The sequence below is a fragment of the Narcine bancroftii genome, chromosome 2 (genome assembly GCF_036971445.1).
Source record: "Narcine bancroftii isolate sNarBan1 chromosome 2, sNarBan1.hap1, whole genome shotgun sequence".
NCBI classification, from domain to species: domain Eukaryota; kingdom Metazoa; phylum Chordata; class Chondrichthyes; order Torpediniformes; family Narcinidae; genus Narcine; species Narcine bancroftii.
The window spans coordinates 318,402,089-318,417,296 of NC_091470.1; the positions used below are offsets into that span (position 1 = coordinate 318,402,089).

Below are 15,208 nucleotides of genomic sequence, written 5' to 3' on the forward strand. Positions count from 1 at the left end.
TGCTCCCATCAGGAAGGAGATCCAGGAGGATCAAAGGCAGCTCCACCAGGCTGAGGAACAGCTTCTTCCCACACGCAGTGAGAATAGTGAACGACCAAAGGAACTGCTCACCCTAACCATCCGGACTCACATCTCCACGAAACAATATTTATTTATTTGTATATATGAAGACTAGACTTGCATGTGTATTGTTATTTGGTGTGTTATGTGGGTTGAATGTCTGCGTATTTTGTACTGAGGACCAGAGAACATGGTTGAATTGTTCTTGGGCAATCAGATGACAATAAATTTGACTTGATATTGCCCCAGTGGACAAGCCCGCTCGGAGTGCAGCTATGACACTCTCCCTGATGAGTAATGCAACCCGTCCACCTCTTTTACATAACCACCCCATCTAAAATATTTAAATTCAAGAACATTGATTTGCCAGTCCTATTCCTCTTGCAACCAAGTCTCTAATGACCAGTTGTACTGATTCAGGCTCAAGTTCATCTACCTTACCCTAAAGGCTCCGACCATTAAAATAAACACACAAGCCCATCAGTCTCTTCCTTTCCTTTCCTGTCATCACATCGACCATCCCCTCAACTCCTCCACTTGCTGTTCTTACTATTCAACTTGAGGGAGATACTTAGTGGAGGGAATTTATTTCAGATTTCCAGGAACAAAAGTTTTTAAGAAGTTTGGTGACCCCCATCTTTTTCTAGTTCCACCGCTTTCACTTCTTCCTTACCTATTGTTGTTTTTACTTTTCGAACCCCCACACCCCCCCCCCCACCCCACACACACACTCTTTGGCCTCTGCCCAGCTCCTTCGTGACATAACAGCATCACTTTTTCACTTCAGTTCGGTCCAGCCCTGGAACGCTGACTTTGACCATTTCTGCCCAAAGTGTTTAGAATGGAATGCGGATTAACTGGTCAAAGCAAACTGAACAGTATTATGCACCGGAGTTTCTTAAAACTGCCCCCCCCCCCCTCCCACCCCATTTAACTGAACAGCATTATGAACTGCCTTGTACACTACAGGTTGGACTCAATAGAGTGGATGTACTTTTTAAAACAAAAATGGGTCGCTGCTTTCTTTGGACCACGGCAGCTGACAGTCCAGCTGGAGTTCGGCCAAAACGGAATCCCATGGTGGGAGTCGCCGAAGCGGAGCAGCGAAACTCCACGGAACAAGCATAATGGTCGCAGGGCTTGATGAAGAAATGCAGGGTGCCCGTGTTTAGATTTGAATATCTTTCGCTGCAACACACAACAGCTCCCCGGGCCATCGACTCGCTGCAACTTTCGGACCATTGCACAAGGAAGGCTCGGCGCTGCCATGTGCCCGGGAGCGGCCGCCCACTGCTCCTGGGCGAAGTGCTCCAGTTGGTCGGATGCGCTTCGGCTTTTCCCCACCCTCGTCCCTCCCTCGATCTATCCATCCACCCCGTCCGTCCGTGCCTCGGGGCCGGGCGAGCGCTGCTTAGTGTCCACACCGTGCAGTGCAGACGCATGCTCCCCCACGTCCACAGAGAGGCATTTCTGTTGAAGATAAAACCCCCTCCATGCCTAGATCCCCATCTCCGCACACTGGGCACAGCCAACCTCGAGAGAGCACAGGGCGATGGCGGCTGCCACGAGCAGCACCACAGCCGCATTGCAAATCAAACATGCCAGCCTCGAGCCCACCAGGAAGCGGATCGATCCGAGGAGGAGGCAGGCGGCGCTCAGCTTTCTCACCAACATCTCTCTGGATGGGCGACTTGCGCAGGATGAGGGGGGCGAGGACGAGGAGGAGGAGGAGGACAGCGCTGCTGCAGCTGCTACTGCGACCGGGACGAACAGCATCGGCGAGACGTGCGTGCAGAATTTGCCTTTGAAACCCGCTGCCCCACTTGTCGCTGCTCCCGTCTGCGGGAATGCAGCCGACGACGAGGCGGCGAGATCTGCCGAGCGCAGGTTGCAAGCGGGCACGTCCCCTCTCCCCGCTCCTGCAGGCGGCGGTAGCAGGGCGAGGATCAACTCCTTCACTCAGGGAATACTGCCGGCTGCCTTCTCAAGACAAGCATCAGTCCCAAACTACTGCCTGGAGCAGAGCCAGATGGGCAGCAGTGCTTTGGATTTGCAAAGATCCAGGTCAGTCTATGATCCCTGACTTATCAACAGTGGTAGTTTTTTTTTAAAGTATTATTGAATTGAAATGATTTTCAATCTAATGTCTGTTAGTAATCCAATTCCAAAAGGATGAGCTGATCCCATACCAACAAAGTTTGGTGATCAGCCTTGATGCTGACTCTCTGGTGTCCCTGTATCTGAAAGAACGTGCAAAGTAATGTAGAATGTTGACACCCTGATTGTCCATATTGTGAACTTCATTCAGGACTGTGACAGACTTTGCTCTCAGATAACTGAGGCTCAGGGTGTTTATAATTTTGCACAATTAGGACATGGTCAGACAAATAGGCCAGCTGAAGTATGTTAACATGATTTACCATTAACATTCTTTTCTGCTTCCCCATTCGAGTTCATTTGAACAGTAGGAAGAAGTTAACTTGCTAGTCAATGAAAGTTACCTTTTTAGCAAAGTGGTGACTGAAGCGCACTGATACCAACAATGTTGCTGGAGCCTTCTTAAAATGACAACATTTATCTAGTTTCGATTTTCCTCTTAATTTAGTCTTTGCTTTTTCATTTGATGTTCTTCTTTGGCTTGGCTTCGCGGACGAAGATTTATGGAGGGGGTAACTTGACACTGTACTTAACACTGAATTCACCCTCCCAAATTTGCACGACTTGCGTGGTGTATTTTACAATCCTTCTAACTTGTCAGGGAGGCACTCTTTGTTGCTTTACTTGTTCCCCTGTGTCACCATCAGATTGTGTTTTCAGCATCTTGCTTCACAAAAATAAAAGTAAAACTGAACCTGCAAGGACAAGTTGGACTGAAGCAGATGCCATTATTAGATCATTGCAAAATCTGGCCTGTTTTGAGCAATTTTATGTCCAGAAGTTTTGGTTTTCCAGAACTTGATCATTTTTAAGTAAGGGCAGCATTTAAATGGAGATTCAACATTTTCAATATAGTTATAATTTGTGTTTAAAATAGTGGAAGATTCGGATTAAAATGATTGTCTTAATTGACCTGCGACCTTCCTTAGAAATGTTCAAAAATGACATCTTTTAAAGAATATTTGAATCTTTTCAATTGTAGGGGTCTTTTCAGCATTTTTAGTTTTTTTAAGTGAAAATGCAACAAAGAAATAAAATCATGAAGTGTTTCAAGCAAATGTTTTAGTCATGTAACACATACATATCTATCAGGTACAAGCAACAAAGTTTTAGCTTGATTTGGACACTGTGTTTGTTCGGCACAGTCATATGGATTGAAGGGCCTGTCCCTATGCTGTACTATGTTCTAAATTCATATTTTTATTTGTGGAAATTGATTCCACATCTTTATTCTGCTTGGTATATTCAGCAGTTGTTTGTGCAATGTATTACAAACTTTGTTTTTCCATGTAGACTGGCTTGACAGTGGAGGCAGTGAACAGGCATTATTGCTCTGTGATCTGTGCCACAGACTGGCTCCATGCTGCTGTAACAGTTTGCTGAAAAAGGTTTATGAAATATTTAATCTTGGTGAATAGGCCACAGCCATGATTACATTACATAAAGTTCCAGAAAAACACTCTGTAATGGTGACCTCTGTGGTCCACGATTTACTTTTATTTTATAACTGCCCAAATCGGGGCCTAACTATGCAGATAACCTTTGACTGATCATTAAAAGGGAATATAATCCAGTCTGGCACATGTGGAGTTATGTGTTGATCTGTGAGCTTCACAGATGTAATGGTTTAATATTTTAACACTCTGGTTCCAGTCATATGAGAACAACTTTCTTGTTTTAACTTGTATTTAATTTAAATTGGCTCTACCACCAAAGGTTTTCATTTCCACTTAAGGTCACTGGATGGTAAAATATAAGTACAGTGGAGGCAGTGAACAGGCATTATTGCCTTGTGATCTGTGCCAAAAAAATACAAAAGCACTAGATTTTTCTCTGAAGATACTCTGCTTTGCATAAATAAGAGCTGAAGATGGGATGGACAAATGAGGCACCAACCAATGACCTGCTTATGTTGAATGGGTTACGGATCCTCAGAACTGTGGAAAAATAAGTTAATCCTTAACCTTACCAAGTGCATGCTAGTGTTTGCAAATGATAAAACTTATTCTGAAAGATAAGATTAAAGTTACATTTATTTATTAACTGTGTGCATGACTTTGAACAAAAATTAAAGAGCAAACGTAGAGAAAAAAGGTTTCTAACATCTTTCCTATTTTCCCAAAGGATGCACTTTGGACTGGGTCCTGGAGTTTTGTCATGCTTGGGAATGCTCATAAATATCTCACTAGCATTTGTACAAGAGCACTGTTCTTTTGCTATTCTGTAGGCAGGAGGCATAGAGAAGGATAGTGGAGGAGGGGTGGTTTCAAATGAACCTTGACAGGTGGAGCTAGTGATGATCTCACCTTCCAGCTTGACCTCTTAACCACTTCTCAGACTTACAGGTTTAGAATCTCACTGCTTCAGGGAACACAACAACTTTTTGTTTCGTCTTGGTGTTTGTGACACCAACAGTTCATATTACTTTCAGGCATGAGAGCTGAAACTAAAGAAAAATGGATTGGCTTTGGTGGCATTGAATTGCAAATTCACTCAAGTAGTACAAAAAATGTAAGGAAAGGAACAAAACAAGGATGTATTTCTGTAGTTTGTGCATCTACAGGCTATCCCAAGTCTTTTGTGATATTGTAGAAAAAGCAATGAAAAAACATACAACATCTCTCTTGTCGGCTTCAACAATGGGAATGTGATAATGATTAGATCATCTGCTGTAGAAATGTCAGGTGAGAAGTGGGCAGAATTGGGCAGAATTCCCATCTTTCTAATGAGACCTTTAGTGACAGATGGGATCAGGCTTTATCATCTCATCTGAAAATCAGCATCTGTAGATGCTCAGCACAAACTAATCCACAGCCACAGGGTGTAATCTTAAAATGAGAGCTAAGTCAGTCGGAAGTGAAATGCACATGTGCGCGCGCGCGCGCACACACACACACACACACACACACACACACACACACACACACACACACACACACACACACACACACACACACACACACAGAAAAGCTAGGTGCTGGGTCAAATGTAACTTCGAGGAATATGCTTGCTATACATTTGCCGGGCGTGAAAGTCAAAGGACAAGGGGCAAAACACTTAAATTGAGTGGAGATGCAGATAAGGCATGATCCACTTGTATCCTTGAAATTCTGCAGCTGAGGAGTACCTGAAGTAGAGTTAGTTGATAACTGAATTTTGGGCAGTATGGTTTATTCCTGTTCTTGTGTAGCATTGTATAAACTGATGTTGCCAATGAGTTTCACTTTTCTGCTGTTTGGAGGTTGTAGTCAAGTTTATTGTCATCTGATTGTACAAGTACAGCCTGACGAAATGGCGTTCTCTAGTCCTCGGTGCAAAAACATGCAGGCACACATCCAGACGTAAACACACATACATATGCAGGACAAGTATTTCATCTGTACAAACAAATAAATAAATGAATGTTGTTTCCTGAATATTAGAATCTCGAATGGTCAAGATGAACAGTTCTCATGGGAAGAAGATGTTTCTCAGCCTGGTGGTGCTGGCTGATACTCCTGTATCTCTTCCCTAACTAAATTGTTCATCCATAATGGTTGCAAGCATAAATCAGGCAGATTGTTTTCCAAAGACCAGTCCAGTTGCGGAATAAGCTGGCAAGGCATGGAAACTGAAATAAAGACCACAAATGGAACATTGGAATGGTTCTGGAGAGTAGATTGTAAAATTATATTGAGAAGAGAGGTTGGGTTATAATTAGGAGAGGTTGAGTTAAGCTATGAAAAGGGAAAGACTTTTTAAGGATAAAAGGTAATAACAATAATGTGTAGCGGCAACTACACCTGCTCCTGCAATAACACACACAACCAGACGGGTTGAGCTCAGTGAGCAGACTAGTTTATTGCAGGCTGCTGGGCTGTACTTATACTCCCAGCCCAGACCTGGCTGAGAACTGCACTGGAGGGCGCTGATGTCACCTGGGCGTCACATGGTCCTCCAGCCCGGGTTTCTGAGCCCCGTGCTGGAAGGGAAACCCCTGATAACGCCATTTTGGCTGGCTGCCCCGCCGCGTGGCTTACAAGTGGGGCCGGTTCGCCTATCTTGTGGTGATGACAGACTATAATACTTGATGCTTTTATGGATTTAACAATTGTATCACTGACTTTTAAAGGAAATGGTTGAAAAAATGTTTCCAGCCATTTCTGTTTATATTTCAGACTTCCAGTATTGCAATTTCTTGCTTTTCAACACTAGACTCATTGAGCAAACATTAGTCTCTGTTCAGTGTGAGATTACCTTCCTGAAGTTGATGCAGACATGTTTCAGATTACATTTGTAGCTCATGGGCAGTATTGCCATTAGTAACTCTCCTGTGGCTGTTGTTCGCTGTGTCTTCAAGTCTTGCAGAGCAGTCTGAATTTCTGAAATCGTTCAGCTGCTGAGCTCACTCCGAAGTCGAGTCTCATCAAATGTAGATTGTTAGGAAGTGGGATCCTTCTGAAAGCTTCTCCTGATGGTAAGGCATGACTTCGAAAAGTATGCAGAGCTGTACAAAATTCAACTCTTGGTGTTGCATGTTCTTCTCATGTATCCACATAGATATGAATCTGGTTTTGACTTGGTTTCCAGACTGGAAATGTGAGGCCATGGAGTTGGCTCATTTCTCTCTCTCTAGGTTGGGAAAAGTGAGTATGAAGATAAGAAATCTCACACACTGGCGATGTGGAGGAAAGAACGTGCAACTTGGATTTGATCCTTCCTATCAGTGCCAAAGGGTGATCTGCAAATCATGTGCATCATTTATTGAATCAAGGCACCATGCTGCAATGTAAAGAACTGCTTTGTGTCAAAACTCAGGAACGAAACCTAGACTTGCGTTCACGCTGTATGTCTGAAAGTTATTCGTGATTCAGAAGTTCGCAGAACAGTTAAAGGTGTAAGGACATTTCCTGGCTTCTCCTTGGTGAGGAGGGCAACAGTAAAGGTTGTTCATTCATCACATTAGCACATGCAACTGTATCAACTGGTATGTCAATTCTTGAGCTACATATGACCGCTTTTAACAGTGGACAAATATCAAATGTGTTCTCTGGATCAGCACAATTGTTGCTGATCTCTGTGTTGGCTTCAGCATTTGCAATGCTCTTTGAGATCTGATTTGCTGAACAATAGACCTTTAGGAATGGCATAATTTTCTTGCCCTAAAGTTACTTCCTTTTGCAGGCTTTCCATTCTGTGCATCAATGGGCCACCTTTTTGTGTTCTGCTTATCTCTGGTGATTATTTTCCAATGACAGTTTTGATTTTTTTTTCCCTTAGGAGATTCTGATTCTAAACACAGAAGTACTTTGTGGTCTTTCTATGTTGAATGCTGTGTGGCCTGAAAGTGGCAACATGGAGGAAAAAAAGTGACTTACTGAGATTTTCCTGCAAACTCCATCTGATGATATCTAGGGAAATGGCAGGCAGTCCTCACAATGTCAGGGATTCCCTGTCAATTGCTATGACAACTGTTGGACAAGAACATGTTCAGTTTTCACTCCAGAGCAGAAAATATTCATTCTCTCTTGTACCACATTCTGCTTTGTTTTCAAAATAGTCTGTAAATCTTCATACATTAGTGTAACAGCAATGGATATTTTTCTTTGTCTTCTATGACTGAGGCCATTGTTCCGGGCAGGGCAGGATGGGCAATGGGTTGCCCAATGTTTTTCATGACACACATCATCTTGCTGCTGCTGAACAGTGCACCAAACATCCAGTATTGAAAATCACCTCAGAAACTAAATGCATTTGGAGTGAGAGTCTTCAGTACCTCCAGGGTTAAATGGGAGGCTGACTCGTGCGCAGGCACAGATGCAAGAAATCTAATATACAGGATCAGAGATCAACAATTGGGTGCTGCTCGTATATGCAGCATTTTAACTGGCGGCAACTGCATATCTAAGTCATTCATCCTTGTTGCCAGTGTAAACTGCGATTCTTTGCCCTCATCTTTATGTTCTCGCATCAAACATGTCATTGCGGCATATGGTCTAAAACAACGGCAGCTTCTTGAAGGGGCATGTTCAAATCTATCTACAGTACAGATTTAAGGAGGAAATACACACTGTTCATAAAAATGAACACAGCATAGCAATTACAAAACACAATATCACTAACAATGAAAATCCAATTTACAAGTTGTGGATGTCTGATCAACTTAGTGTTTAGATCAGGTGATGGGGAATAATATTTGCTGAAGAGATAAAAGTAATCTTTGGCTTCCAGGAAAAACAGAAGGAAGAGAGAAGCTTTCTGTATATTTTTCAGTCATACATACCACAACAGGAGGCAATTTGACCATTCTGTCTATGTTGAGAGAAATAGACTAGGTTAATCGCACTTACCCACTCCTGGTTTATGATTATTCGAGTACCAAATCGTTCGTATTGCACTGCACTAACATCCAAGATGCATATTAATCATTCAGTTGCCTGTATTACTTAAAACAAAAAGGGCTTCCATATTTTGATGTTGAAAATCAAATGGATTCATTAATTTAAGAATTGGTTTGTCAACATGAAAAAGAGTTCAGTGTAGAAACATCTTGGATTTTTTTTAGATTCTTGTTCCAGGTTGTGGATTCTTTTTATCACAATAATGTAGATAATACTCTTTTTTTTTCAACATTAATATCTTATCAGGCTCAAACAGCACCATCTGAATATAGGAACCGAATATGTATAATTTTGAGATATGAGGTGGAAACTGGTCAATTTAGCTTTAGAAAATGAGTTTGAATTTTTTGTGTCCTATCAGACTTCTAACAGGTTCTGTTAAGGTTAAGTTCAGAAGAGCAATGGGCTGCTCTGGTGTTTCCTATTCCCTTTACAGGGTTGGTACAAATCACTGCATCAATTTAGGTCATTAGTACCTTCAAACTGTATCATTAACACAGACAGGCTTGGGTTTAAAAGTGGCTTTGATGTATAGTGTTCTAGCTGATTCTGAACCTTTTTTAAACAAAAGATTTACATGATAGTGATGTTTGAATGAGTATGAAAGTTTATTGACACATATACCAGAACATTATACAGATGTACCAAATGTGAGGGTAGAAATCACTTGTGGGTATCGCATTTTTTCATGATATTTCTCTGTTGGACGTTGGAATTGAATCTGGTGTTTTGACTGAAATTGGCCTGGGATCTAAATGTCCATTACCAATCAAACCTTTCTTTTGGTTTTTTTTTGTTACCCCCCCCCCCCCCCCGCCTCCTCGGTAAGATGGGCAGAGAAGTAGAAAAGGATTTAATCATCAATAGTTTGGGAGGAAGAATAAAGCTAGGATACACACAGTGGCAGAATTGAAGAATAAATAGATCTTTGTATCTCAGGACCATTGAAAGTAGCCCCATAAAGAAAATGTACATGGTAGTTGTTTTCATAAACAGGTGCACAGAGCAGTTAAGTTGTGATACAACGATATTAAACAATGGTTGGTCTGGAGCTGGAAAGTTGGGTGCAGTTTGGATTGTCCTTCGTATTATCACCTGTCCTAGTGATAAAATCAGTGCCAGCCCCTCATGATGGGATCTTGTCAGAAACTCCACTGACCTTATCCCAACCTGCACTGTATCTTTGATAGAATGGTTCAGCACTTGGATGTGATGTAATTGCTTGTAATTATGTAAATGTAAATGCATCACATGATGTAATAACGACTTCATTTAAGGACATGATTCAATTCCTCTGTTCCTCGTGCTTGACCTTCCATTCCATAAGATCCTGGCTAATTTGTCATTGATGAAGTAGACAAAGACAATGGGGTCAAACAATAATCGAGGCTTTTATTAGCAGAAACTCCTGGTACAATCATGAAAGACAATAGATGCATATACAGTTATATCCAAGTGGAGTGTCCTTAACAGTAGAGATAATGCACAGCCAATGTTAGTACAGCAAGGCTCGCCAGAGAGGGGGGGGGGGGTGGGGGGGAGATAGGCAGCTTGGCAGACATTCACCTGGCAGAAGGACAGCTGCTAGGAAAGACTGAAGTTAGCGATACATGGATACCATGCTTGGCCTTGAGATACTCTAACAGCCAAAATACACCAGTATCTAGCAAGCAATCGAAATATAATGAGATGTTTTATGAATATGTCAGCCTATCAGGTGGTTTACGAATTCTGATGCTGCGTCTCAAAACAGGTGGCTCCTTTGCAACCTTGGGAACCGGTACAGATCCTGGGTCAGTAGTGTGGGAAGGACTGGCTTCTGGACCCGCTCCAGAATCGCCAGCGTGAGGCAGTGGAGCCTCAGCATGGCCATCTGAAAGCTTACTGAGGGTCACAGGCTGGGAGGGGGTGGGGGGTGAGTCCAAAGGCTGGGGATGTTGGCAGACATTCACCACAGTCACCTCAGCACCACTTTGCTATATGAACCTCTTGTCCCTTGTTATTTTAAAATATTTTAAAAAATGTATCAAACTCTGTCTTGAATATACTGAACCATCACATCCCTTTTTGGTAGAAAATACCAAAGCCTCATGAACCCCTCTGAAGAAATTTCTTTTTGCCTCAGTTCTGAATAGTCAACCCTTTTGTTTCAGATAATTATCCTAGATTCCAGCATCATCCAGGTAAGCTCTGTAAGAATTTTGCATGCAACAATGAGTTTTTCTTCCAAATTTGAAACTGTAGGCAGAGTCTGCCTATTCCCTCCTTGGAGGAGAAGGCCAAGGCCCATCCGCCTTTCTTCTCCCAGAAATCAAGTGGTGAACCTTCTGATGCACTCTTTCTTTTACAAGTATATTGTATCCAGATGTAACAATAACATACAATTTGTAAGTTTGCAATGAAGTGTTGTGCATGCTCTGAAGCCAAGCTATGGAATTCCACCCCTCAGTTTTCCTATGGACATTGTTGAAGACCTACCACTGTTTCTTGGCTTCTGGCTATCTGGTTAAATGACTGAAGCAAACTCATTGCCAAATTTTGATTTGTCATTCCTCGTGTGAAGTTCCTTTGTACTTTTTATCATGGTAAATGCACAACGTAAATAAAGTTTGTTGATATAGATTTTTTTTTATATTTAGGGTGACACAGTTTTTAAATATGGACTCCATACTTTAACAAAGAAAAAATATTTATCTCTCAAGTTATAAGTTATCTTTTCTAAAGGAATACAAGCTTTCATTTCAATATGCCATCATTTCATACTTAAAACCAAATCAAATTTCCATGTAATAGCTAAATATTTTTTAGAAACAGCCAATGCATAGTTCTCAAAGGCAATTGGATCCGGCATTAATTTTGTCGTTAGATGCAGAAAAGGCTTTTGATAGATTGGAATGGAATTATTTGTATAAAGTTTTACAAAAATTTCAACTTGGGTCAAAATTTATTAATTGGATTAGAGCTTTATATAGAAGTCCTATGGCTAAAGTAGTTACCAATGGACAACTTTCTTCATCTTTTCCTTTGATAAGGTCGGCTAGGCAAGGCTGTACTTTATCTCCTTTCAAATGTGCTCTTGTAAAAAGTTTTCATGATGAGGGTTGGTTGGTTGCCTTACCTTCCTCAGAAAGTGTAGGCGCTTGCTGCACCTTCCTGATTAATGGGGAGGTGTTATGGGTCTAGGATGGGTTGTTCTTTATGTGCAAAATTGGAGTTTATCAAGATAATAAAATGATTTGATTGGGTAAAGATAGAGAAAATAATTCCACATGGGAAAGGTCTGAGCTATTGAATATAAAGGAAGAGTTTAGGTGAATAACAAGAATTGAAGAAACCAAAGAAAAAAAGGGGAAGAAACATGCTTATTAGATAAAATAAGATAAGATGAAGATTGTGGCACATAACCTGCATAGACCAACGAGGCCAAATAGCCTTAATCTGAAATTGGAAATCAAATGCTGTAGATGCTTGCCATTTGAAATTAAAACAAATTGCTGGAAATACTCAGGCAGCACGTGTGGAGAGAAAAAACTGTTAAAATTTTACGTCTGCAACCTTTCATCAAAATAGTTCTGATATAGTGTCATCAGCCTAAAAAAACCTGTTTTTCATTCCACCAATGCCACTAACTGTTCAGTTTTTACAGCACACCCTATTTCTGGATTGTATGTAATTCTATGTTATAGAATTGATCTTGTACTTATTACTCTCCATAATAGATTTATTTGCATTAATTTCTCAGATGAAATTTTATTTACAGCATGGTAGAAGCCAATCCTGGCCAATCGAACCCATGCCGCGCAATTACACCCAATTCACCTACAACCTCGTACGTTTTGGAGGATGGGAGAAAACCAGAACACTTGTGGGAAAACCTACACTGACACAGAGAGAATGTACAAACTCCTTCCAGAGAATGCCAAATTCAAACTCGGGTTGTTGGTGCTATGATAACATTGTGGTGAATGCTACAGTAACTATGCAGCTCAATTGGTTCTTAGTCTGATTGATTATCCCTGGATTTTTTCTCCTCCTCAGATTCTTCTGCACACCTTTGTGCTAGGACAGTCTTATCACCCTGCATGTCTTTGCGGAGAAAGCTGGAGGACCCAGAGGAAATGCACAGTCACGGGGATAACATTCAAACTCTACACAGACAGCACTAGAGTTCAGGATTGAACTTGCCGCTGGAGTTCTGAGGCAATAGCTCCATCTGTGCAGTCCTGGTGGAATGGTGAATATCAATGTCATTTCCTCTACCTCTTGCATGCTAGGGCAAGTGCACTGCCATTTGAACCAGGATGCAACTGTTTAGAACAGCTATTTGCAATGTTTTTTTTTAGCTATGGCCCTCTTGGGTCTCTGCTCAAAGTTTATTGGGCTTCCCTTTGAAGCCTTCAGGTTTCGGTTTCTTCCATTCTTCTCTCCAACTGACAACATTAAAATCATGAAAAATATTTGTTATGTGAGGTGAAAAGAAAGCAAGGCTTTTACTTAAATGAGCTGTTGTCTGCATGGAGAATGGCTGGTTTAGAGGCTAGTTGCCTGACCCAAGCTTGCTGTGTCCCAATTATGTGGGTTGGATTGAGTGTACAGTACGTGCTCATGCACTATTTGGATTTGGATCAGGTCTGAACTGGTTAGAACATTAATGCTCAGCAAACCTCTGCATCAGTTCATTCTTTATGCAAATGTCATCTGCTGTTTATAATCCTACCTCCCCACCATGCCAGTAATCTGGCAGTCCACTAATATCCTGTTTACCATGCTACCAGGTTTTGTCACTTGCAGATTTTCAAACTGTCTTGTTGTCTCAAGTCCAAATTGTGAATGAACCTGCATACCACTAAAAGCAATGGTGGCACCTGGGAAAGACCAGTTTCATTTCCCCTGAAAACGATCCTTTACCTTTACTTTGTTACCTGTTCCTTTGTCATTTTAACATGCAAACTGTCACTGCCTCTTTTATTCCAAACAGATCAGTTTGGAACAAGTTCAGAATTGCAGTTTCTCAGGCCTCCACCACCTTTCTTTCATTTAAAGAGGACAAACAGTAACCCATCTTCTCTCACATGTTTTCCTTCGCAATTCATGATGTCTGGATCTGAAGATTTGCCTACCTTAAGGACAACCAACCATTTTAGTATCTCTATCAATTTAAACCGATCCTCTCTATCATTGTGACACATTAGAAATAAACAGATGCAAAATATGGCAGAACCGTAGAACAAGTGAATTAAGAATCTGCATCAGGTTTTAATGGCATGATCTGTTTTGATGCAAACTTGCTTGTTATTTATTGCATGGGAAATCTACTTGCCCTTGCTCTTACCATATTTATTTTCTGCCTCTTAGAAGCAGGGAATTCCGACGTTTTTTCTTTTGCTTCATCTGTTGCGAGACTGCCAGACAGGAAATGAATCCTCTGATACGATTGTTTGACTTTTATTCAAAGGAGAACATTTTCAAAGTTCAACAAGGAAAAGTTTATCTTATGAACTTGTAACAGAAACATTTTTTTGACAAGTTGCTTGTGAAGACTTGCATTGTGCTTGAACTGGGAGACTTCGGCACTTAAACGCATCAGCTTTATAAAGGAAACTATCCTTATCGGCTTCGTGGTCTTATCCGCTTGACAGGCTGTACAGCAGTTAGACTCATTGTATCGCTCTCTAAACTGTAAACTAGTCTGACATAGGCTGCCCCATCCAACTTGCAATTCAAGCCAGAAACTGCAGTAAAACTGAAATACTTTTGAGAACAGCAGTACCCACGTGGCTGCCTTGACTGATAACTTATGAGTTTACAACTGCAGGAAATGGTTCATAGCCCAGGAGGGGAGGCAGTAAAAAGACAACAACGGAAAGTAAAAATCCACATCCAGAATAGACTAATCACTCATTTCTTCTTGTTACTTGGTCTATATGTTTTATCCAGTTCTAGATGACAAAATTTATTTGCTTCACCAGCTGTGGATCTGGGAAGAATCCCTTTGAGTAGTGACCAAAACAAGACATCCTGAATAGTAGCTTTGTTTTCTTTGAGGAGGATGTCAAATCATGTGTTTGGATTGGATTACTGGCACCAATGCAGTGCAGGAAACTGGCAAACAAAATATAAATTGCCTGAAAGTTAACAGCTTAAGATTTGCACTGAGTGTGGTGCTCAGTAGTGCTTGCAGTTTGTAAATGCCATGAAATTGGCTCACACAATGAATTCATTTTGAAGAATAGTGATGGACTATTAGCAGGATTATTAAAATTCACAGAATTTGTGTAGTTTTCTTTCTGCTGATATTTCTATTTGCTCTGCCAATCCAGTTGTTGAGACTAAAGGGGTTTTATAACCCAGCCACCGGATCTCATCCTCATTAACACCTCAAGGCTCCAGTCTGCTTGGTTTCAGTTAATCTGGATAAGACAATAGTTTAAAAAATGGCTTGGATCAGCAAAGATTTCCTATCTCTTTGATGTCTTTACAACCACCAACAGATATTTGTGGGCTTTTAAGCAACAATTAATGGCATTTAGACATCCTTTACAAAGTGACTTCTTCAGTGGAGGATCTGTGGCATATTTGAGTAGGTGTGGTACCAACTGTAGACAACATTT

General features: G+C 41.2%; 1 protein-coding gene across 5 annotated transcripts in view; it reads left to right on the top strand.

Annotated features, from left to right (window-relative positions):
• The first annotated feature begins 1,469 nt into the window (after positions 1-1,469).
• The window catches only part of cables1 (Cdk5 and Abl enzyme substrate 1), a 167,596-nt gene continuing 153,857 nt past the window's right edge, over positions 1,470-15,208 (top strand). For all 5 annotated transcript variants that reach the window (XM_069921788.1, XM_069921789.1, XM_069921790.1 and 2 more), the window contains exon 1: positions 1,470-2,124. In XM_069921788.1, coding sequence (XP_069777889.1) covers positions 1,613-2,124 — 512 coding nt within the window. In that variant the 5' untranslated portion in view covers positions 1,470-1,612. The remainder of the gene's footprint in view (positions 2,125-15,208) is intronic.